Here is a 25,599-nt window from a genome sequence, read left to right on the forward strand (position 1 = left end):
ATAATGCAGTATTCTGGCTAGGAATAATTCTACACATATAAATACGACATGTCTAATAGCACGAAGATCGAAGATTTGATTAAAAGGAAAGTAACAATCACAATTACAAACACCATTATTACACAGAGGAGCTTCAAAGAACAACCCACAAATGTTGCATGTTTGTTTGTAATTCTGCGCTGGCCTTCCCTGATTTTAAACAGGGAAGGCAGCTTGTCATCACAATTCACATCCGAGCTCTCAGACGACTCTTTATCAACAAACAATGGTATTTTCTGTCATATTTTCTGAAACAAAAGGGCGAACACATTCAAGGATGGTATTTCAAACACACTACCCTCAGACTGAATCGAGTGCCCTCACCCCAAGAACATGCTAAGTCAATTATTGAATGAAAGTGTTTGTTTGAAGTTAAGCACAAAGCAATACAATGGGCTGTCTAATCTCTGCCCACCACAGGTATCGAAACCCAGTTTCTATCGTTGTAAGTCTGGAGCCACATCGTTGTAGCACTTATTTAGTTTAAATTAGCTCAGATAAATTGAAAGGAACAAATAACAGAAAAGAAAGTAATGAAATGATGGCGTTTACACAGCTTCACCAATCACAGACAGTTGTTCCTACTTGGCTCTCGTGCAGTCTGTGTCCCACTAGAAAAATACAGCTAATTCGTGTAACAGAACGGAGATAGAACCTAGACTGACACCCATCACAAAAGCTACAACACTAGCGACAAATTATTCACGTGGTCACAACAAATGTCCAGCTTTTCAGACAACAAACTCAAAAAATTATTGGTTTGTTTTGAATTTCGCGAAAAGTTACTCGAGGACTATTTGCGCTAGTCGACCCTAGTTTAGCAGAATAAAACTAAAGGGAAAGCAGCTACTCATCACCATCCCCAGCCAACTCTCGGGCTATTCTTTTACCAACGAATTGTGGGATTGACCGTCACATTATAACGCCCCAGCGGCTGAAAGGACGAGCATGTTGGTGTGAGGGGATTCGAACCCGCGACCCTCGGATTACGAGTCGAGTGCCTTAACCACCTGGCTATGCTGGACCACTCGAAAAATGAGCATCTATTACTGTAACGTTATTAAAACGTGAGTTGAGGTGTAGTCTGTGATATAAACCTACAAATCACAGACATTGTGACTGTAAATATTTTAATCTACATCTGTGTGCTCCAGAACCCTCATGAAATACAAGTTCCCCCTCCAACAGAGTAAACATTATAGGCAAAACCAAGTAAGCACTGAAACATGTTATAAGCATTATATATAGGAGTTTAATATTTTACCCAGTTTCGATGCCCATCGTTTGAAGTGTGGGCATAAATTTAAACCACACTTGAAACTCCTCAGTTAGAGTCGTTAAACACTTTACTTAATGTAGTCAGTTGCCCTAAACGTGTATCATCTCTCCTCTAAATAAGCATAAGAATCTTTTCGATCATTAACACGAGAAAGAAGAAAAAAATAACATAAATGGAAGATAAATACGTTTACAGAGGCCGACCCTGCTTTCAACACTTTCATACAGAACGTGTATCTTGCATAACAAATAACATCTCTTTAGTTTTTTTTCTTTTACTATCAACATTATGGCTTCTTAACGGCAAAGCAGACAAAAAGTAACCAAAATAACTTTACCATCCTCGTCCTTCGACACGACGAGAGTATTAGTGAGGGGAGAAGATAATTCTTTGAGTGGATAAAAGAAATTTCTCGCAAAGTAAGAAAGAGTAAGATTAACGTCATCAGCTGAGAAAGCACGTGAGGTCCACGTGTACTATATCTATGGGCTGACAATCACACGCTTCACAACTTGTTTTCGCAATTTAGGGAATGAGAAACCACCATAGAAGACACAGCCTGGATTGTAATACACATACATATATATTTATTTAATGCTACCACAAGTGTTTTCAAATTATCAAATTTCATAGAAATGTGCCAGAAACTTTTCCACTTCAATAAAGAAAAGGATATTTAATTGAAGCGACACCTGTGATGAGGAAAAAAACAACAACTAGAATACTGCAAAACATTAAACGTGTTTCACTAAAATGTTTTACTTCTGTTGATTAAACTATACACTATAATTATCTCAATATAATATGCTTCAAAATATAACGTGCCCTCTAATCTTCACGAAAAAAAGTCAAATCTGCCTTATCACCTGAAAGCATATGTTCCTAGACTCTTTCAGTAGTGCAGTCAACGTAATCCTTGGGTAAAAAAAAAACATTAGTTTCGAAAATCTTGTAATTGCGTGTTAGTTGCACCGCTTACTAACTTTGAAATTGCGACTGGCAAATAAATATTGTCAAAATGTTGGAGTATCCGTAAAAACGCTAAAAGCTCTTGCGACTGCTATGTTTGTACATAAAAAAAAACAAATAGCCGCCTTTCTTAGTTAAAGCTCTCTGCAACACCTTTGTTATAATGGGGCTACGTGTAATTTCTTCTGAAATTACGCACAAGTGAAGATAGCTGTTTTGACTTCATAAGACCGACTTAAAACTACACTACGAAATCAAAGCCTAACACAACAAAGCCGCACTGGCTGATTATGGACAAGTACTGACACTTAGTTCAGTACTTTAAAAAGTCGGGTCCGCTTTGATTTCTTAAGAGTTACTTAAAATAGACCTAACAACTCATGACAGAAATCCTCCTGTAACTCTCAAGATATAGACTCGGTCAATTCGACCTGTCACGTGACCACAAAGTAACCACCATAGTTTCCATAACTTTTAATATGTTTTATGTATCTTCAAGAATGTTTTCAAGATTTTAGTAAACAAAGAAAAAACAGAATTTTAATTGGGAATTTTCACTATGTTGCCCCTGAACATAAAGTTACGACGCCATTTACCATGACAACCACACGTTAGATAAAATACGCCATCTATTCGAGAGCAGTGACCCGGACAAATGATTTAAAAGCTTCACCGAAAACGATCCATAGTTTTGAATATCAAACAGTAGCGACAACTAATTTTAGATTTTCAAATATTTCTTTTCTAAGTTTGCATATAAATAAATCTTAAAATTTGCAGCTTACCTTCTTGTTCATTTTATTTCCAAATTCATGAATAAAACAGCAAACAATTCTCATTTACTGCTTTAGAAATTGAGATTTCCATAGTCATAATTCCAAAATGCAACATTTTAAGTAAGTATGCATATCGTTCATAAAAAGGTTATCTTAACCAGCTATTAAAAGCAAAACAAAAAAGAAAGATTTAGATTTGTCACCATATACTTAAACACATCCTTATTTCCAGATAAACGTTCAGTGAAATAAACATATTCTTTACCCTTGTGTATGTGCGTGTCGGCACGGCTTCTCGAAAACAGCTGAATAAATTTGAACGAAAGTTAGTATACATTTCGTACGGATATATTTTCGTATTTATTTTGAGAGATGAACACGATCAACGTTGTCTCTCTAGTTAGAAAGACACATAGCTACATAGACACTAAACACAAAGGGCTGTCTGTGCTCTCCTCATCACAGGTATTGAAACTCAGTTCCTAACGTTGCAAATCCGCAGACATATCGCTGTGCCCCTTTGTTTGTTTCTTTCAGAATTTCGCGCAAATCTACACAAGGCTATCTGCGCATAAATTTTCCCAATTTCGTGCAAACAGACTAAACAGAAGGCAAATATTCAACAGCACCCACCGCCAAATCATGGAGTACTCTTGTGTTATCGAACTGTGAGATATTTATATCTCCCTCTTATACCTCACCCCTGCGAAAAGCGCTTTTATGACAACACTTCGCGAAACGTGCATTCGCAGATTCACAGTCCAGACATACTAACCAGTCAGCCAAGACTGGACTTTCTCCTTGTAAAGAGCTGAAAATAAACGTTTCCTGAGACGAACAATTCTTTTTGTGTCTCTTACTTCAATGTATAAACAAATATAAAATCAATATTGACAAATCATTATTGATGCAAGACTACACTTGTCTGACTATTAATGTTTCGAACACTTTCTCCTGCACAGTTTTCGTTGCTCGTAACTCATGATTAGTTAGTATTTCCATATGTACTGAATTTTACATTTCAGAGGTTTTTTCAGAGTTTGGTTTGTTTTTAATTTCGCGCAAAGCTACATGAGAATTATTTGCGCTAGCCGTCCCTAATTTATCAGTGTAAGACGAGAGGGAAAGCAGCTAGTCATCACCACCCACCGCCAGTTCTCGGACTACTCTTACCAACGAATAGTGGGATTGACCGTCACATTATAATGCCCCACTGTTAAAAAGGTGAGCATGTACGGTGTGACGGGGATTCGAACCCTCAGCCCTCAAATTATGAGTCGAGTACCTTTACCATCTGGCCGTGCCAGGTTTTTCTCAAAGTACAAAGAACGTTCATGTAATATACAATAATAATTTTTGACTGAATTCTTTTCCACTCCTAGATATATCCCTTTATCAAAAACTAATTTTAAATTGGGATTAATATAGGCTTGCACATCAACACATTTTCCAAAAACCCTCCACTATAAGTGGGCGTTCACTTCCTTAAAGACCATATTTAAAGAAACCAATCAAAATACATTCCACTGGAGCTACGTCAAAGGACTTTACATATCGAATGAAAATATTATCCTAGTTTCACCAACTATCTTTCTCACAAAAATAGTCACTGATTTAGAGGTGTGGCTGGAAGGTTGTAAATATTTAGCTCGTAAAGCAAAACATGCTTACATTTTTGTTTTATTTTTTTCAAAATCACCAGGGCAGCTTCATCACAATGACTTTGGGGGTCGAATGGTTCTCTTTAGTAATGGTCATTTTGAGAATGAGGAAGTGGCTTCGTAAATTTGGGGTGCACATTCGGAACCCATTAATATCCTAAATGCTTTGCTATGCTCGTTCTGTTTCTATGGAAAACACTGACGAATTATTCTTTGTTTAGAAAGTCCTGTGGATCTATGACGTTTTATAATTTTTATACAAATATACTTAGTCGAAATGAGCAAATATATAAAATTCCACTTGCAGTTATTCATCTTGACAGCATTGCGCTATTGAATGCTCAAAATTTCGTCGGGAACGAAGACGTATACGTAGTAAAAATGTCATCCTTGACGTCACGGGTCGGGTCGCACCTGCAACGATAAGCAACTGAACTTGTATGCAATTAGTTTTTATAAAGTATTATTAATTCTCTGTATTTGTGAGTATTTAGAAGATTCATCGCTAACATTTCTAAAGAAAAAACTTCAAATATTCCAAAACAAATGTTTCATGACCACTTATTGTACAGCAACAATTTTGTCGATGAACAAGTATATACGACAGCCCTCACGTATCTTTCCCGAGACTTAATCAATCCAACAATGCTGAAACAAATCGACTCGGGCAGTACTGATGCAATAAACCTTTTAGTTCTTTGATGCACTTTCTATTACATCATTCCCGATGGCAAAAACTACTTATCTCTTACTGTGTCTGTACGAATACTGCACAACATTTCAAATTTAGTATTATAAATAGTAACTTGTTCCTTACCTTCGGTTTTATAACTTTGACAATATTTATAAATCAAATCGTATACTGGTTACGTCATCATAAATGTAACTGTTGTGACTGCCCGTCTTCCACTGACTTCTTAACTCGAATTATCCACTTCACAATGGCGAATGAGATAAACAAGGCTGCCAGTATGAGACCACTTTAAGCTATAATATATATATTGTTATATTTCAACAACACTTTATATGATATATCCAGTGCCGAAGAGGCCTTTCCCTCAATACCTTGGCTCATCAGATTAGATAGAATAGAAGTTCATGGTGCATCAAACCATTGCAAAAGAGAAAATTTGACAGTTTGAAATCTAGTAAGGTAATGACGAATATATATGTTTGTATAAAAATATCAGAATCTCTACAAACATCTATAGAAGTATAACAGACCGGTTGTGCCTTAGTGACGAAGTAAACACAGACTGCAAACCCGAAGATTCGTGGGCTGCCGCTTGTTGCAGAAAAACTACACTCCGCAATTTAGGGCCGTAGACGCACCGTAAGATTGAAGGTCATATTCAACAACTTCGACTAGCCCAAACGTTCAATCAGTTCAAAGTAACGGACAGCTACGAGCAGATAGCCTTCTGTGCAGTTTTGCGCGAAATTTCTTTGAAGTAAAAAAAAAAGCATATAAATAGAATACTAAAAAATTATCTTAATTACGTAGCAAAAAATATTATTTTACCAATTTTTATTCTGATTTACTTTTTATATCCATAGGTAAGGAAAATTTAAATTTTTGCTTTAAAAGTTTTATTTTTTAGTGTTCCAAGTATGAATAAGATTTTAAGGCAAGGAAGAATGTTTTCATCTGAAAAAGAAACCAGATGGCGATTTTTTCTATTTCTAGATCTACTAACTCTCTCACGTGATCAATGAACCTGTCTTGTACCCGTTTCTCCTACTACGACACTAAATTTAGTGTATTGATACACAGTGGACAGCATTCAGGTTATATCGTAGTTCTAGGATTCCACATTATTTTAGCAAGTGTACGTAAGGTGACCTGCTAAATATTCTTGTGTGTGCGAGTGTCTCATATTTTCCTGGCTGGAGATACAAAACAACATTGTTTTGTTGTTGTTGTTTTTTCTCCCCACCAAGGCTTCGTCTTCATCGGGTTACGGTCCAGGAAGGGCTAGATTCAGTGTTGACGTATTCCCCTCTCTCTAAGGAATTATTTTGTTAGCACTGTTACTGATTTGGTTTGGTTTGTTTATGATTTCGCCAAAGCTACACGAGGGTCATCTGCGCTAGCCATCCCTAATTTAACAGTGTAAGATTAGTTAACACCACCTACTGCCAACTTTTGGGCTACTCTTTTACCAACGAAATGTGGGACTGACAGTCACATTATAATGCCTCCACGGATAAAAGAGCGAGAATGTTTGGTGTGACTGGGATTCGAATCCGTGACCATGAGATTGCGAGTCGAGCGCACGGCCTAGTCACACGGCCGTTCCAAGCCTCACTGTTACTGAATCCTAGGTAATAACCCCTGTTATATTGTTGCATTACTCATAGGTGATTGCGAGATTGCAATAAAGTAAACATACCTTTAATATTTTAACGACGTTTGTATAGAACAAATATGTTTCAAAAATAAAGGCACCACGATTCAGGACAGAGTGGTGTGATATTAATATAACATTTGTAACTTTTAGCTCAAATGGAAATATTTAACTTGAATATAGTCACATTTAAGTTTTTCTGAGATGATGCATACTATTTAACAATGATACTCCCTAACGAAAGCTTAAACTGGTGATATTTCACAACGTATTATAGCTTTATTATATACTCAGCCGCGGGTTCGAACCCGGGCCAGTTCTCAGTTTTCGTTCCTTCAGTTCAGTTTCTGGTAGTTAAAACTTCCTTCTGTACTCCTCTTTGACTTGTTTGTTTTTGAATTTCGCGAAAAACTACACGAGGGTTATCTACGCTAACCGTTCCTCATTTACGAGTGTAAGATTAGAAGGAAGGCAGCTATTCTGCACCACCCACCGCCACCTCTTGGGCTCCTCTTGTACCAACAAATATTGAGATTCATGACGACGAAAAACCCAATTGAAGTAAAAACGTATCTCAGGACGGCTGGTATTAACTCTCTTATTAACAAATCAGAGAACAACGTTTCGACCTACTTAGGTCATCTTCAGGTCAAAAGAGGGGAGATTTACCGCCATTTATAACGTCCCCATAGCTGAAAGGGCGAACATGTTTGGTGCGACGGGGATTCCTCTTTGACGTTCCAATCGGAGGACAAGAAACTAATGAATCCTCAAGGGGCGAAAATCCGTTCCGGACCGTTCTACTCCCCAGTTTAACGTCTGGATTTTAGCCAGCATACGATCCGATTTATGAGCAGCGTGGTACTCGGAACTATAAATACACATTCGTAACAGCTCAGCAAGGTTTCGTACAACCTCTCAGTGCATACGAATTTTACATCTTTCTTACAAAATCAACAACTTGGAACGTATCAAGACGGTTTCCAGCCTTTCTGTAATTTTACTTTAGGAAAGACGCATTTGATATTCAGCGCATATTCTAAGCTGTTCACATGTGTCAAGCGAACTTTTTTACAACCAACAATAAAACAACCACCAACACGTATACAACGATTTCGAACATTAATGTAAAGAAAGAAACACAACTGAAACAACACACACAATGTTTATCACGCAAACGTAATAGAATCACTTATTAAAACTGGGAAGTTATGGATATCCAAGGCAGGTAACCGTAACATCAAAGTGTCTGAATTAAGTCTTTATTGGGAAATTTTACAATGTTATTAAATTCCGGTATACAAAAAAAAAAAGTTTATAAAGTAAGAGTTATGTAAGAAGCATGAAAATTTAGGGAAAAAAGGTAAAAATATAAATATAAAAAGGTTCAAAATAAACTGGAAACTAAAACGTGCTTTAATTTAAACACAGTATCGTAGAAAGAGACAGATATCTGCTATTTTCATTCGTGTAATTACACACATAACCTCATTATTTCAACAACGTGGCTAAGGGACAAGGATGAACGTGTTCTTCGCTTAGACGTGATCTTACCATTTGAACGATAAATTGAACTTGAACGTAATTAAATCAAACAGATACACAATATGTCACAAACTGAATGTTTAAATAAACTGCAAAGCCACAATGGGCTATATGGTGTGTCCACCGAGGAGAATCGACCCTTGGACGCAAGTTCGTAGACTTACCGCTAACCCACTAGGAGAAAGATTTGTTTATTTTTGAATTTCCCCGAAAAGCTACACGAGGACTATCTCCGCTAGCCGTCCCTAATTTAACAGTGTAGGAGTAGAAGGAAGACAGCTAGTCATCACCACCAACCGCTAACTCTTGTACAGGGCTACTCTTTTTACCACCGAATAGTGAGACTGACCCGTCAACTTATAATCCCCCCCCTCACGGCTGAAAGGGCAAATATATTTGGTGGGCCTGTAATTCGAAACCTCGACCCTCAGATTGCGAATCGAGCGCCATAACCAACTGGCCACGCTAAGCCTATTCACCGGGAGGGAAGGTCATTTTATATATTTATTAAAAAGGTTTATTTATCAGAATAAAAATTAAAATATTAAACACTTAAACTATTAAAAATGAAAATTTAAAAAGCATAAGAAATTGATGCACTACATTAATTGTTACCTGTGGAGTAGACGAAAGTTATTCAATTGGTAATTCAAAATCCTTGCCTGTCTGACCTAACAAGTGGGAAAAACAGAGAATAGGCCTTATCCATGTTATTGTTGGTCATCCCAAAAGTAAAATAAAGTGCATGTGACACAAAGGGAATGGCCCAGAACAATGAGCAGCTACAGTAAGAACAATTTAACCTCGTTTCTTAGTCAAATCTTTCTACCAAATCAACAAGTACGCCAAAACAGACATGTGCATGTGAAAAAGGTTTGAAAACTATTAGAAAACAGGTAACTTTTATATACATAGGCTAAAAACTGAAAAGAAAAGCTGCAGTGTACTCTGTTTATAAGCATATTACAGAGTCAAGCCTTGGAAAAGTCATAATAATAATGTACAAATTAAAACACAATAAAGTAAAATGAAAACAAAATGAAATAAACTCAACATATTTTTTATCTGCCAGAAAACTGATCAGATTGAAGATTACTTTTTTTAATTAGGGTTAATCCTACAGCAATGAACATTATTAAAAAATGACCATCAATACTGCTTACCTGAAGCATGGCTAGAAAGATAGGGTCCCAACAGTTTGGCTTTCTTTTTCTCATAACCCTTTTGGGTGATATCACCTAATAAGCAGAAAGAAGTTAGCAACGTGTTAACACTAACTTCTCGAAAAACGTCTGCTAAAAATGTACTTAAATTAAGAACACTTTTTCCTTATGTAATTCGATGAAAATACAACAAGCTGAAGAAAACAATAAAAATGTATTGATCATGCTTTCAGAAAGCTGTACTGGTAACTGAGTTATTTTTCAGTAACAGTATATTAAATCCTGTTTACTATGTTTACCTACACAGCTGGTATCAACATTCAACATATGATATAACGAGGGGAAAAAAAAAGTGCACGCACTATGAACTGAATGAAAAACAATATTTTTATATTTGGCAACATACTTTGTGTTTGAATTCACGTTTCTTTATTTTTTGTTATTTTAATATTTAATACTGTTTTACCACAGCTGCCATGAAAATGAGTAAGTGATTGTAATTACAACATTAACGATTTTTAGGATCAAAACTTCCTGCCTGAGTTTCTATTAGATACTGAGCAGTTTATAACCGCTGTCAATTTCTTATGTAGCATCAAGAACAGATGGTTATTACAACGAGCAACCATTAGGGCTGCAAAAGATGTCTATCTTTTGGGTGTACTTCAGAATATGAGTGAGAAGTGTAATGTTTTGATAATACTGTAGAATGACCTAACTTTCATATCAGGAGTATCTAACAAGATAAAGTCTAACAGCACATGAGAAAAACCCGATTATGTAACTTTTTTAACGCTAGGAATTTTGATGATTGATCACTCAAGGTCCAGCAACAACATTCCTAGACTGACTTACTGAACAGGACACTGTTAGGAATCAGGTTGCCAGGATAGTGTTTAAGAGGAGATGCTAAAATGGAGACGACAAATAATGTTCCCCAGCGGACAAAACGGACATGGGACAGTTACCAAAATGGTTACCAGGCTGGGGCTACAACAGTGGAATTGCAGTAAATCGTGGAACATACAGACCTTCTGGTCAAACTTCTTTAAGTGTATTGTGAGAACTGATAATAGGATGGAATAGACATAGTAAGTACTACAGTAACACGAGATATCCTCTTCCGCCATTCATACTACCAACTGTCATAGTCATGGTAAATAATAGTATTCACAACAAGGGCCATTAAACACTTCAACAGAGCAAAACCATCTACCATATTTATTCTGAAAAACCAAAATTATTTATAGATTCCTTTTGGATTTTATGATGATTACTGTAGTAATTCTGTTTTGATGGTTTCTTTTACCGAGGGATAATCAGTTTCTGAACATCTTTAAAGTTTCTCGCGTGAACTGAATGAGCCCAGTACATTTAAGACTATATTTACTTGTATCTAACAGTGTTCCAACTAGGAGATGATCCTTCATGATACAATACATCCAAATGGCTTACTGGGCTGAGTTTTTTGGTAATACTTAAAAAGTGACCATGGAAAATTTTGTACACGTTTTGGAGATATTATAAAAAGCTAGTTCAACACTCAAGAATTGTTTGAATATCCCACAGATATGATCGGCTGAGATGGTCACTTTACCTATCATATTATATATATACTCGAAGAAAACAACATCAACCAATTAGAGTAAATATATATATCGTGTGTGTGTATATATATGTATATACACACTGACTGATGTTGTTTCTTCGAGTAAAACTAGACAATGAGCTACCTGTATGCTGTTCACCGTGGGGAATTGAACTCCAATGACCACTGGCATTCTTAAAATACTAAAACAGTTTATTTTAAAAACCATAGAAGACCCTACAAACTTGGTCAATCTTCAGGCCAAAAGGCCACCATCCATAAACGAACTACTGAATTTTACTACCTATCATTTTCTATTTATTATATATATCCTCACGAACAACTTTACCAAAGCAAAATCTTTCCATCCCTGGATCCTCTGGCATACATTTACAAAGTTTTAATGACACTAAATAAACTTGTCTTACTCTCTATATGTAACAATATTTTGTTCAATTACCTTAAAAACTGAAGCATATATTAAAATTTTTAAATATAAGCATTTCAGTAGATTAAAGCAATCCCAGTGGTTCATCGGTACGTTCACAGACGTACAATGTTAAAATCCGGAGTTCGATCACCAGCGGTGAACATATCGCAGAAAACCTATTGTGTAGCATTGCTATTAAGAAAACAAACAGCAGTTTCATAGCAAAAAATTGAGTTCTTAAAACATTTTGCTTACTAAAACTGTTAAACAGTGATATATTTTAAAATAAAATACATGTATTTTTTAACTTTTTATACACACTTCTATTCAGGAATGTTAATAAAGATAAATATATTTCAACTACACTGTATCTTTATTTTTTATTTTGCAACCAGCTTCTATAATGTAGTTTTTTTGGAATTTTTTTGCACATAAAACAATTGGAACTCTTGCGAATTTATTGACCAGTCATGAAAAATAACTTCGACCACAGAGACAAAAAATCAGTACAAACAAATTTACACATATTGGCACTTTTTAAAACTTAGATGTCTCTACAGACGTGTAAATGACACAGTGATAATGAAATAATATCTTCACTTGCTCCAGCATAGCCGGGAAATGGGGAGTTCAAATGACCACCACCATATTCTAATACGTCACTATATTCTGTTGTTTTGTTTTCTTAAATAAAATAAATATTCAAGTCCTGGCATGGCCAGGTGGTTAAGGCGCTCGACTCGTAATATGATGATCGCTGGTTCGAATCCCCGTCATACCAAACTTCTAGTCTTACACTGCTAAATTAGATATAGCTAGCGCTGATAGCCCTCGTGCAGCTTCGCCCGAGATTTAAAAATAAACAAACAAATAAATATTCAACATTTATGTAACTTAAATTATTTGTGAAGAATTTTTTTATTTGGAAAAAAGCCTCTTGCTCACCTACTTTGTAGTGTTGACTATATCCCCATTCACACCTGACTCTATAAGCGTCTTTTAAAATACCTAGCGAAATTAAATCACGAATCAATTAATACTTTGTTTAATTTTCTTACTGTAAATCAACACAAGAGCTATCTGCGCTAGCCGCTCCAAATTTAGAACTGATAGATGGGAGAAGGCAGCTAGTCAACACCACCCACCACCAGCTCTTTGGCTACTCATTAACCGCAAAAAATTGGATTGATTGTCACATTATAACGCCCTCACAAATTGACAGTAAATACAGTACGTTTCGAACATTGTTTGTTTGTTTGTTTGTTTTTGAATTTCACGCAAAGCTACACGAGGACTATCTGCGCTAGCCGTCCCTAATTTAGCAGTGTAAGAGTAGAAGGAAGGCAGTTAGTGATTACCACCCACCGCCAATATTTGGGCTACCCTTTTACCAGCGAAATGTGGGTTGACCGTCACTTTACAATGCCCCACGGATGAAAGAGCGAGAATGTTTGGTGTGACGGGGATTCCAATCCGCGACCCTCAGATAGCGAGTCTAGTGCCTTTTTATACCTGGCCATGTGGGCCCGTTTTGAACATCGCCACAGATTAAGCCTAAGGCGAAGATACTGAACTTGAATTTGGAATGACTTAATCTTTTTATCAACATCAGAGAATTTGAATGATCCTGCTCTTGATGCAAAGAAAGAGGTTGTTTATAGCGAAACGTTCTCAGACATCTGACCAGTAATAGGGACATCGACTTGTGAAATCTGATCCATGGACGTGAGTGGATAAACGTGCAGTTCAAAAATAAACATAACAGCCTGCACCAAGCGACTACGTTCTTCTTGACAAGATTTCGTAAAGAATATTATTAGATCCCAAATAAGAGTGAAAACACATACCGCCTTATGTGTAAACTTAAGAAATATTAACACAGTTTTTTTCTTGCATGTTTACACTTAGATGAAGGCGGTGACACTCGTTGGTCTTAAATTTATCAATGTAAATCTGAACAGCATATGCGATAATACTCAAAATTAAAAGCAATATTTTATACGTATTTACGTACATAAAATTAGACTTAAAACTAACGCGTGCCTGACGTCATTAATTTATTTGTTTTACTACACCCCTACACCTCTTTTTAAGACGACGCGAAAGTTGAGTTTGTTTCATTTTGAATTTCGCACAAAGCCACACGAGAGCTATCTCTGTTAGCCGTTCCTACGTTTATCAAAGACAGACTAGAGGGAAAAGACAGATAGCCAATACCACCCACCGCCGACTCTTGGCTTACTCTTTCATCAACGAACAGTGGAATTTACCGTAACTTTATAATGTTTCCAAGGTTGAAAGGGTCAGCAAGTTATGTAACGGGGATTCGAACCCGCGATCCTTAGATTGCGAACCAAGCATTCTGACCACTAGGTCAGACCTCAAAAGTCGAGAAAACAGCAGAAAAAATGTCAAGTTAGTGGACATGTGTATAAATTAAATCTTCCTTTTTTTACGAACTACAAGAACAGTGTTTCTGCACTAAACTTTGTAAACACGTAAAACTGTCATCTAGTTTTATTCATTTTAAATAGCAACGACATAGAAAGTAAATAAATGCATACACAGATGTAATAATAACGTGATCTTTTTTTTTAATTTAACTTTTTAATACGTACTGAAAATTAACACAACTGTTTCTGAAGTCAACGATCACCAAACTGGTTAATTTTAGTCGCTGTTTAGAGTTTCGGATTACGCCTATATCAGGGAAGTTTACAATACGTGATCGGAAAAATGGCTTATTTGTACTAAGACGTTGTCAGTTATCTGTGTGTGTGAAAAACATTTTTTTTAAAGCATTAACATGATATTATCCGTAAATTTCAGGCGAGCGAGCTAAAGTTGTAACATATAAGACTAATCCGTTGTGTGTATATGTGGTGCAACGTTGGGTGTGATTTTCTTACAGCAAAGCCAGCAACGTTGAGTAATAAGTAACTGAGTAAATTTTTTATGAAGTTAGTGGCTTATTGTTTTTCACTAAAAATGTACACTAATTTTAATATGCTTGGTTTTATGTTTTATATCCATTTCTCTTTTGAGTTTGACGTCTTTAGTTCCGTTCGAAGACATACCCGACAACATTGTCAGTATTTCCTATAGACACGAGAATTTTCAGCGTTTCATCATGTTATCAATCATAGCCTTCTATTCTAATTTTTCAAGGCACTAAATGAGGATTCTGGGCACTGTTAAATAGAATTGCGACATGACCCCCATACGTCAGTGTCTAGCGATACCTCTGAATCAACATTTATCTTAGGGTAAGTTGTTTTTCAGTACGATTTTGTGCGACAGTTCTAAATTGCCACATTTTACCCTTCTCTAACTTTGAAGGTGCACACACCTTTATTCGGGTGAATTTTTCACAAGTTTCATGGTGAAGCGTTTCATTCACTTAATACCTTTGCAATCAGGATATAGTTAGCGCTACCCTGCTCTAATTTCGCTCTCAGAGGTTACATGCCACAGTAATCATCAAGAGAGCTCATACCAAATAGTTTCTGTATCGCTGCTGCCGCGAGGTGTGGGTTATACGAAAATGAGGTAACGTTGCGCAGGTTTGTACAGGCCTGTAGATTCCATAAGTTAATCTCCTTGTGAACGTAATTCAAAAGAACACTTACGTATGTAACTTAGAGTTGTAAGCTACAATATGATTGCAATGGTTTGATCAGAAGTGCGTTATTTACGCAATTCTTCCATTCTTCAGTGATGATATGTCTTGAAGAAAAGCCAGTCACGTTTCAAGGTCTATACTCTAATGGAGTGTTGTAAGAAATAGACAAACTTGTACTCTGCTCTGTATATTTGTTATTTGTTGTGCACTTACTATACTCTTACATCTGTTTCACTTTTCTTGCTGTCCTAGTTAATCTTTGTACAAATAAATCTAGTTTTGAACTGTTATGAAGTTAGGTGTAGATATCATTAGTTGGAGCTGAGAGAAATATCTCTAAGGAATTATTGAATTTCTTTAAGTTACTAGAAAATTACTTTTTAGTGAGTGATCACTTTCCTAAGTCTAGCGGTATGGAAACTACAAGATCCCTTATGACTGTACACGTTATAATTCGATGTACACGAAAAAGGTTTGTTTGGATTGTTTTGAATTTACTCGGTTATTGCCTGACTGAATTATCGTAATGTTAGTGACGTGATAATCTATGTTTGTCTTGGGTATTGCCAGTATGTGTTCAGTGTGTCGCATTTGTTACAGTCACCATTGAAATAAATTTGTATGAAAACTCGAAGTATCACTAATATCAGTGAAAGAATACAGGAAAGGAAGCTAATCATCATTACCCACCGCCAACTCTTGGGCTACTCTCAACAACAAAGAGTGAAACTAATTGTCACATTACAGCGCCCCGCGGCGGAAAGAAGTATGTTTGTTGGGACGGAGATTCGAACCAGCGACCCTCAGGTTGCGAGTCGAACACCCCTAACCTCCTGGTCATGTCGGGCCAGCAGAAATAAATATTAATTAGTACGAAGGTTTTATATGCTAAGACTGCACATACTGACAATTTATAGAAACCCCAATAGAGAACATTAGAACCATTGACGACAACAAATCACCAGATCTCTCTTAAGAACCAAACTTCGACGAAAGAAATACGAAGGAATGAAACCAAAGCTTCTGTAAAGCATTTTTAATTAAACCGCACTGTCTACGTAGCAACCAGAACACGTATAATCAAACATAAAGAAATCAAGCTGGTTTTAATTAAACCGTACTGTCTACGTAGCAACCAGAACACGTATAATTAAACCCAAAGAAATCAAGCTCTGAATGTCAAACAGAAGTGGTTAGATCATTAATTTTGGCTGAGCTCATTTCAGAACATGAATTAGTGATACTTCGAGTTTTCATACAAATTTATTTCAATGGTGACTGTAACAAATGCGACACACTGAACACATACTGGCAATACCCAAGACAAACATAGATTATCACGTCACTAACATTACGATAATTCAGTCAGGCAATAACCGAGTAATACTTTCGTTTCTATCTGATCCTTTCCCGACAGGGCGCAAGTCAAAGGCCATGTCATCAAGTTTGTTGACTCGCATCCAAACTTTTATTGAACTACTACTTTATAAATTTATGTCAATAAATTTGGAATCATCTTGTAGATTATAACTCAAACTTTAATATTATATGTGAATTAATTTATTGATTTAAAAGTAAATATTTAAAAAATCCACATAAATATAGATTTTAGTGAGTGGTGCGGTATACCGAATGCAGAAATGGTTAAAATTAGAACAGCAATTATTGGCAGCGTGTGCATTCCTATTACAGGTGGCGTGACGATCAATCACATCACCTTTGTAATATAGGTTTTTATCCTAGCATTATGTTAAGCTGATACTACATGTAAGCCTGCCATTGAATAAAATCAGCTTGTCACGTATAGACAAAATTATAATAAGCAATATATCAGCGTTTCCCAGTCCTTCGTCATCCACGCCCAAACATAAATAAATATAGTTTATTGAGTTTTATTTTTAATTAGTGAAAGAGCGAATCTAAGTGACGAAATATCACACATGGATACATGTGTTTTTGTTTCAAGTTAATCACAAGGCTACACGATGAGATATCTGTGCACTGCCAACTTTGGGTATCGAAATCCGGTTTTTAGCGTAAGTCCATAGACGTACGACTGTGCCACTGGGGAACATAGATACACGTAAAAATCTGTTGTAGTAATTACCTACTAGTTTAATTAAAACGCTTTATTTTGCACTGCTGATTCTACCCTAATAGCTAACGTCACCTCCAAGAAATTATTTGTACCCCCGAGTGGGGAATACACTTCGAAAAACGTTAAGCTACATAACTACACTTAAAAAAGAAATGCGATTTTCAAGTAATCCCCATGTCTAGTTGAAGGGCAGGCGTAGAAAACTTTACGTCAAATTTCTGTACGTATTTCACTTATCAAAGAAAAATCAATGCTGTTGCTTTCCAGCGTGACTTTTCTTTGTGGACAGTCTATATGTCTGTCTGTTTATACGTTACCTAACTACTCCTAGGTGGCTGAGCCAATCTCAAACGAACTTCACGGGAGGATAGTTTGGGACAAGGAGCACGTTAATGGAGGTCAATTCTTTCCACCCCATTACTGCTATTATTGAGCATTTATTATCTTTGACGCAAATTAACTTTAACTACATTTATAGATGAAGTTACGTCGTTACAGCAAAAACAACGTAAAAAGTAATAACGGTATATAATATCAATACACAGGCACAATCATAAAAATGTGTCCAAAATCAGAAAGTAATCATTCATGTTGAGTAATAATTTATTTTAAAATATTTGCACATTTTAAAACCTGAAATCGTGTAAAAGGCACGGTAATAAAGAAATAGCACCTTCACATGCGGAAGAGTTGTATCCGGGATAGGTCGAACGACCACCCCAATTTCCCCTTAAAATTTAGAAAACAGTGGACCTCTTTCCAAAACAACTTTCATGCAAATCACTTAAATTCTTTATGAAGAATAAAAGGTCTACATGTATTTTTGTTGTTGTTTAAAGACCCCAACTTTCAAATGCTGATTCCTAAAATGACTCAACATCTAGTGGCAACTAAATCAAGAACTAGTTAATAATTTATTGACTTTCGCGCAAAGCTACTCCCTAACTTGGCAGTGACATACAAGAGGGAAAGTAGTTCACCATCCACCGTCAACTTTCAAGCTACTCTTTTATAAAACAAATAGTGGACTTGACTGTCACATTATACCGCCCACACGGCTAAAAGAGCGAATATAATAAAATAGAATTCAACCCCCCACCCGAAGATTGCTGCGAGTTTAGCACCCAGACCTCCATTTAAAAAAAAAAAAAATTAGTGATGACGGAAAACCCACTTGAAGTAAAAATGCATCTCAGGACAACTGGTATGGGTATTAATACTCCTACAAGCCGTCCTGAGATACAAAATTGATGTTGAATTTTGTGTCATATAGAATAGACTTCAAATGACTGCGTCCAAAAGTAAACAATTCGTTTTTATTCAAACAAAAATACATTTAGCTTGTGTACACGTAACTGAAACCACTTGCGAAACACACACACATATTCAGTAAGCTTGTATTACAGAAGCACATAATTGCAACTAATTCAAAGAACTCCAGTTGATTGGGCAAAACAAATCAATATTAACAGCCATTATTCCAATCAGGTTATTAGTTGGTAATTTTTTTCCTTTACAAAACATCATTGATTAGCTAAACATGTATTTTAGAAATAATAATGAATGAAACAGAAAAACTAAAAGGACTAAGTTTTAATGAAACGAACAGGAACCTTCAATACAAGGATTTAGGTTGGTGGCGGTATGGGAGGGGGGTAAAATATCGTTTATGACAGTAAGGAAAACTCATCTTTGTTTATGCTCTTTTCAAGTTTTACAAACTTCACATAGGCTAGGCTGAATCATTGATATTTATTATAAGGAAAAAATTTTTTTTTTTCGGGGTGCTACATTCGGCTGTATTGGCTGCATCCCTGTTTCAATATCAATGTTCAGTCTTTTTTTTATTTACTTCCCAACAGTCCTCGGTTTCCGAAATAAAATTCATTAGTGTTAGAGTGTCGTTTATGTTTATTCCATCATAACACTTTTCTTACAACGTCTTGTAGACCAGATATATGTACGATAATACATCGTTGAAGCATGACAGTCGTTTCAGTATAGAAGCATTATTCTACAGCGCTCACCATTTATTTTTTATGACAGTGAACGTGCGTTAACAACAACGAAAAAAAACACTGGGGCGAAAAGTATAGCTGCGTCAGAATTATAGAGCTGTAACAGATCGTTAGACAAACGACATTTTGTAACTAAGGCATTTTCTTGCAGCGAAAACCAATCGTGTGTCTTTTATTACGTCATACATCTCATTGAACTCTTCCTTGGATGGTCGAAAATATTTCTTGAACCCTTTAAGGTTGACTTCGAGTTCGTTCACTAACCAATCTGTGGCATTCAGTGAGCCCTTTCCTTTTTCATCAGGGTGTCGAAAAAGAAAAGAGAGAGAGAGAAAGAGCCAGACGGACTGGAATTGCAGGGAAGAGTAAAAGACTTCAAGAGGAGGGTTTCCGTCATTTGTAACCAATTTGGCTTATTGGTAAGGTAAGGCCTTCCTTGATTTGCTTTGGGAACAGCCTCTACATACACAGTTCGCGTATGTACAACAGTTCCGCTGATGTGTGTGTCAGATTTTATAAAGAATTTACGGCCCTAAAACGCGGAACGGGTTCGAACCAAGAAATGTGGGATTCACACTTCAAACAAACTATTCATCCGGACATGCCAAACATCTTTTTTTGTAACTGTACGTTGTGTACGTGCTTTCCTTCCATTTTCGGTAACAAACAGCATCTAGTATGTCAGAAAACCACTCTGAGGAAAAACGTTCACCATACCCAATATTTCGTTCAGTTGTTTCACCAATACAAAGCACTGAAAAAAATGTTGAACTCAAGAAAAACAACAGACGTAAAGAACATGTAGTTGAAATTACCTCTACTTCTCACATACAAATACACACCCGTATGCGGGTTAGAATCCTCGTCACACAAAACATGCTCGCTCTTTTAACCGTGGGAGCGTTATAATGTTACGCTCAATCACACTATTCGTTGTAAAAGAGTAGCCCAAGAGTTGGCGGTGGGTGGTGGTGATGACTAGCTGCCTTCCCTCTAGTCTTACACTGGAAAATTAGGGAAAACATGAGCTACAAACTGCTAATCTAGTTTGCTTGGTCTAATTAATACTTGCGTATCTGCACGTGCTTTTAGCCCATAGCCTCTAAATTAGCTGTATTTAATACGAATAACAAAAATTAAAAACGAGCCACCTTTACTTTTAGATGAAGTTACAACAAAAACTTTAGGCCGATAGTTCAGGTGACTTGTTGAATACACGTGCATAATATAGTCAAAATTTAGCAGTTTTAATTGAGTAACATTGCAGATGTGACTAATATTTAGACCAAATTTGACACCAAACTATAGGTTGTAAATATCTATTAATGAACCAAATATGAAAAAAAAAATCCTTGAAAGTTATGTTTTTTCTATCAGAACAAATTTACTCAAAATTGGGGATATCTCAAGCATTTCTCAATGAATTGTCTTGAAATTTGGTATGTGAAGTAAGAGTCCAGAAGAGCACATCCACTGGAAATGTGTGATGGTTTGGGATACTGCAGTTTGAGACACAGAAAGTGGAAAAGCACAAAGCAATCACTCATGTTTATAACACAGCAGATTGTTTTGGCCGCACAACACACTATAGTGTGTTTTGATAAAGCTGTGTTTTAAAACAAACTTTGTTTATGTGGAATATGAATCTGTTGCAATTACCAAATATGATTTCTTTGTTTTGAATTTCGCGCAAAGCTACACGAAGGCTGTCTGCGCTAGCCGTTCCTAATTTAGCAGTGCAAGACTAGAGGGAAGGCAGTTAGTCATCACCACCGACCGCCAACTCTTGTGCTACTCTTTAACCAACGAATAGTGGGATTGACCGTCACATTATAACGTCCACACGGCTGAAATAGTGAGCATGTTTGGTGTGACGGGAATTCGAACCCACGATCCTCAGATTACGAATTGAGTGCCTTAACCACCTGGCCATGCTGGGCCTAACAAATCTGAGTCAAACAGTTTTCCTCAAAACGTTTTGCATTAATATAATATTCCGAATCGCCTGTTGTTTAATGAAGTATTTCATTGACATGTGTTAAACCGGTTTCGGAGAAACATTGAAGAAAATCGTTTCTTAAAAGAAACGTGTCAAAGACTCAGTGATTTTAAAACCTGTAAACACAAAACGTCAACAATTAGAAGAGAAAAATGTATTGTTTTAGAGCTGTGTAACATGATGTTTGTGGTCAACACATGGGTGAGGGTCGTGGGTTCGAATCCCCATCCCACCAAACATACTCGCCCTTTCATGGTGGCTTTATGACGTTACGAGTAATCCCACTCTTCGTTGGTAAAAGAGTAGATCAAGTGTAGGCGGTGAGTGGTGATGACTAGCTGCCCTTCCTCTAGTCTTCCACTGCTAAATTAGAAACGGATAGCGCAGATAACTTTCATGTTGCTTTGCACGAAATTCAAAACAAACAAACGCGGGGGGTCTGAATATGTTAATATTTGGTCTCTTCTGGACAAAGGTGTCCAACAGATACCGTGCTGAACTTTTTCAGGTTTAAATCCTCAAGATCACCAGTGCACGACATTTCAATTCTCAACCAGTCACTGCTCTAGTTTTCGAAGACGAATAAAAACAAACCTTCTACTGTTTTAAAAATCCCTATTACAATCTTCGATTTCCTTTCCCGTTATATACTAAATAAGCACAATCGATATCAATTCAGCGAGTTAACATTAACATCCTATAGAATGCTCGTTATCGCGAGACGAGGACCATTAATCTAAATGTATTCACAAATTATATTTACATAAACCTCGTTAAATATGTTTATATATTCTTATCCTAACGACAGCACAAACTTCTCCACAGATTTCATATTTTTTTAAGCACGTGTCTATTTTAAATGCATTCTTTATTGTTTAACGAGCTTATAATTACACTTCTGTAAGTAGAACATTCCAGGTAATACCGATAGAATCCCCTAAAATGTGATTTTAAAAGAAATCTCTCCCTTCAAACTCTTTACGACATAAAAACTTTTATCTTAATATCATATTATAACGTTACATCTGTATACCAAACAATATTATCTGAATTCCTTACCTACTGTTGCTGTTTGTTTGTTTGCATTATTATCAAATACAGTCAAACTAAACATAAAGACAGTTACAAAAGTGCAGACTATATGATTTTATGTATAGCTTTACAGTTTGACATAATACACATTCAATAAACAGAATTAGGAATTTTCATAACACAGCACCCTGTACATTTAGGCCTTGAGTTTACCTTTATTAGAATTGTATGGAGGGTGGCGTCGGTAAAACATTATAGTGAAACTATCACAGATATAACAATAATTATTGGTATCGGTACGTAACGTCGGTAAAACAAGGCACTGGTATTATCATAAATATTTTGGTGGATTGTTTTTTAATTTCGTGTAAAGCTACACGAAGGCTGTCTGCGCTAGCCGTCCCTAATTTAGCAGTGTAAGACTAGATGGAAGGCAGCTACTAATCACCAGTCACCGCCAACTCGTGGGCTACTCTTTTACCAACGAATAGAGGTGCCTGACAATCAAATTATAACGCTCCCCATAGCTAAAAGGGCAAGCATGTTTAGTGTGACGGGGATTCGAACCCGCGACCCTCGGATTACGAGTCGACGCCTTAAACCACCTGGCCATGCCGGGCCGCATGAAATAATAACAAAATAATATTTTGTTCACCATTAACCTCAAAATTGTTAAAGCCAGAAGATAACGTGCAAGAAAAACTTATCATTAACAGTTTGTATTCCAAGATGTGTAATAAGTAGTAAGAGAAACACTTCGATAATCTCTATAACTGATGAAGCAATTTGATAAAAACAAGAGAGAATCCTCAATAGGTGAGGCACTAAATTTTTTTTAGACAGGATTAGAATAAATTTACTTATGAGGTCTTAAGCGTGGACATCTACATTAATCGAAAGGGTTTGACCTCGCGAGTCTAAAATTGTAATTAGATCTCAAATCGGTTGAGAGACGGCGGAGCCACGAGCTGAAAGTTTGTACTTGCAAATAACTCGGAGTCGTTCAGCCGCGACTAAAAAAAACGGATACAAGCAGCAAGAAAAAATAAAAAAGTAGAAATTAAATAGTTGGAAAATAAACCTAATCACAAAATTCTCAAAGACGAGCAGAAGAAATTGTGGTCAATCTCACGATCTCTAGATTAAAGAGAAACCCAAAAGTTGATGGTGGGTGGTGATGACCAAGCTTTCACTACTAAAGAAGGGACAGCAAGTGCACATGGTCCTTGTGTAGCTTTGCGCGAAATTCATAAGAATCTAATCGTTATTATGTATATTCTATAATCAATAGCATGCTTAGAAGCCCTTATTACAGAAAATTAAAACAGGTGTTATATGTCAAAATCTTTACAAACGGATGCTACAGACTATAAGGATAAGGTGGAACTTATTTCATCCGAAGAGTTTGCGATAATATTAATTAGCATAATACCACTCTAACATGCTAAAAATAAACCAGGAAAATCGTTACATTCGGTTTCTATTATTACAACAAAGTGCAACAGAAAAATCACACTAATCATGTGACCTAATATATTTATATCCTTTGCCTACAGATTTTAATGTAATTTTACTTGCAATATAATAAATGCAATTACAGGTTACATTAGCAAAACTGGAAGATATATATTCATAATAAATGATAAATCACTGCAGCATGCCTAAAAACTGCATCCTAAATCATCTTATTCATCTTGCGAAGTTCTCAACCTTTGATTCTATACGAATATCGACCACCACATCTTAAGCATGCACGCCCACAAACTGCAATATTAACAAAATCACATTTACAGGGGTCGATATTTTACAAACAATCTGTGTATTCCTGTTCCGACCTTTAGTATATAGAAACTTTTATTCAAATCTCACTAAAACATCATGCTCATTTCTCAATTCACTAAATCGAAACTTAATATACACAGTCACACCTCGTCCCACGAAAGAAAATATTGATTCTCCACGTGGGCGTGTTTTTTGGTTTGTTGAATTTTCCGAAAAACTATGATCAAGGGATATCTGCAGCGGTCGTCTCTAATTTTAAAATTATAGTCTATAGGGAAGACATTTTTTCAACCCTATCCATGGTAAATTCCTTAGCTATTATGTTTCAACGAATAATGGAATTGATCATAACATTATATGACAACCACAGCGTAAACGATGAGCATGTTTGGCGAGAACTGTCGATCTTGTGATCTTCAGGTTGCTTATTGAGTTTTCTAAACATCAGAACATGCCATGCCCTTTTGGATGCGACTCTTCGGTATACAAGATGGTTGAACATAGAGTTCTAGGTCGAAAAAAACAGCAAATACATTCCTGCTTTTGTACTTCCGTCCCAGACATCCAAAACACAAGAACGACTTTATTTACAAAATGAATAAGAGCTGTAGCACCAATAACGTCACCAATATAATTTATTAAAATCCCAAAACTCCAATGAAAAATAACAGCCATATTTTTTCCTATTTATAAACAGAACTATTTTGGAATCTAGACATAAAACATACCCACCAAAAGAATTGCCAAGGTTAACTCACTATTCCACACAAAATTTATTGCAAACAAACAAGACAAAAAAACATATATTAAAAAAAAACTAACAATACATTACAAGAACCCTAGACAGATAAAACTAGACTCTCAGGAGTTATACATGGGTGCCTGCAAGCCAATTAGCAAAGATATCCTGAATCTTTTTTTGCAGCTGCACATATGATATGGACAAGAAAAGATACATATCCATACTAGAGAGCTGCCTGCGTTATCTGAACATAATTTAGCAATGATAGACTAGAGGGAAGGCAGCTTGCCAATACTAGCCACAGTAAACTCTTGGTGTACTTTTTAACCAACGAACAGTGGGACTGACCATAAATAACAACGTCCCCACTGCTGGAAGGACGAGCATGTTTGGTGACGAAATTGTAATTTACGACTCACATAGTGCCAGTCGGGAACCCAAACTAGTAGTCCCCACAGGATAAGAAACAATAATTTAAGTGTCTAAAGTATTGTATAACTGGCCAACA

At 36.3% G+C, this 25,599-nt stretch overlaps 1 protein-coding gene across 14 annotated transcripts in view; it reads right to left on the reverse strand.

The window, feature by feature from the left end:
• The window catches only part of LOC143222130 (disco-interacting protein 2-like), a 159,711-nt gene that overhangs the window by 91,554 nt on the left and 42,558 nt on the right, over positions 1-25,599 (reverse strand). For 13 of the 14 annotated variants that reach the window (XM_076448138.1, XM_076448144.1, XM_076448140.1 and 10 more), the window contains one exon: positions 9,781-9,855. The exons of the other annotated variant lie outside the window; for it this stretch is intronic. In XM_076448138.1, the coding sequence (XP_076304253.1) occupies positions 9,781-9,855 (75 nt within the window). The remainder of the gene's footprint in view (positions 1-9,780; positions 9,856-25,599) is intronic. 14 annotated transcript variants of the gene reach the window in all.

Source organism: Tachypleus tridentatus, chromosome 8 (assembly GCF_004210375.1).
Source record: "Tachypleus tridentatus isolate NWPU-2018 chromosome 8, ASM421037v1, whole genome shotgun sequence".
Lineage (NCBI taxonomy): Eukaryota > Metazoa > Arthropoda > Merostomata > Xiphosura > Limulidae > Tachypleus > Tachypleus tridentatus.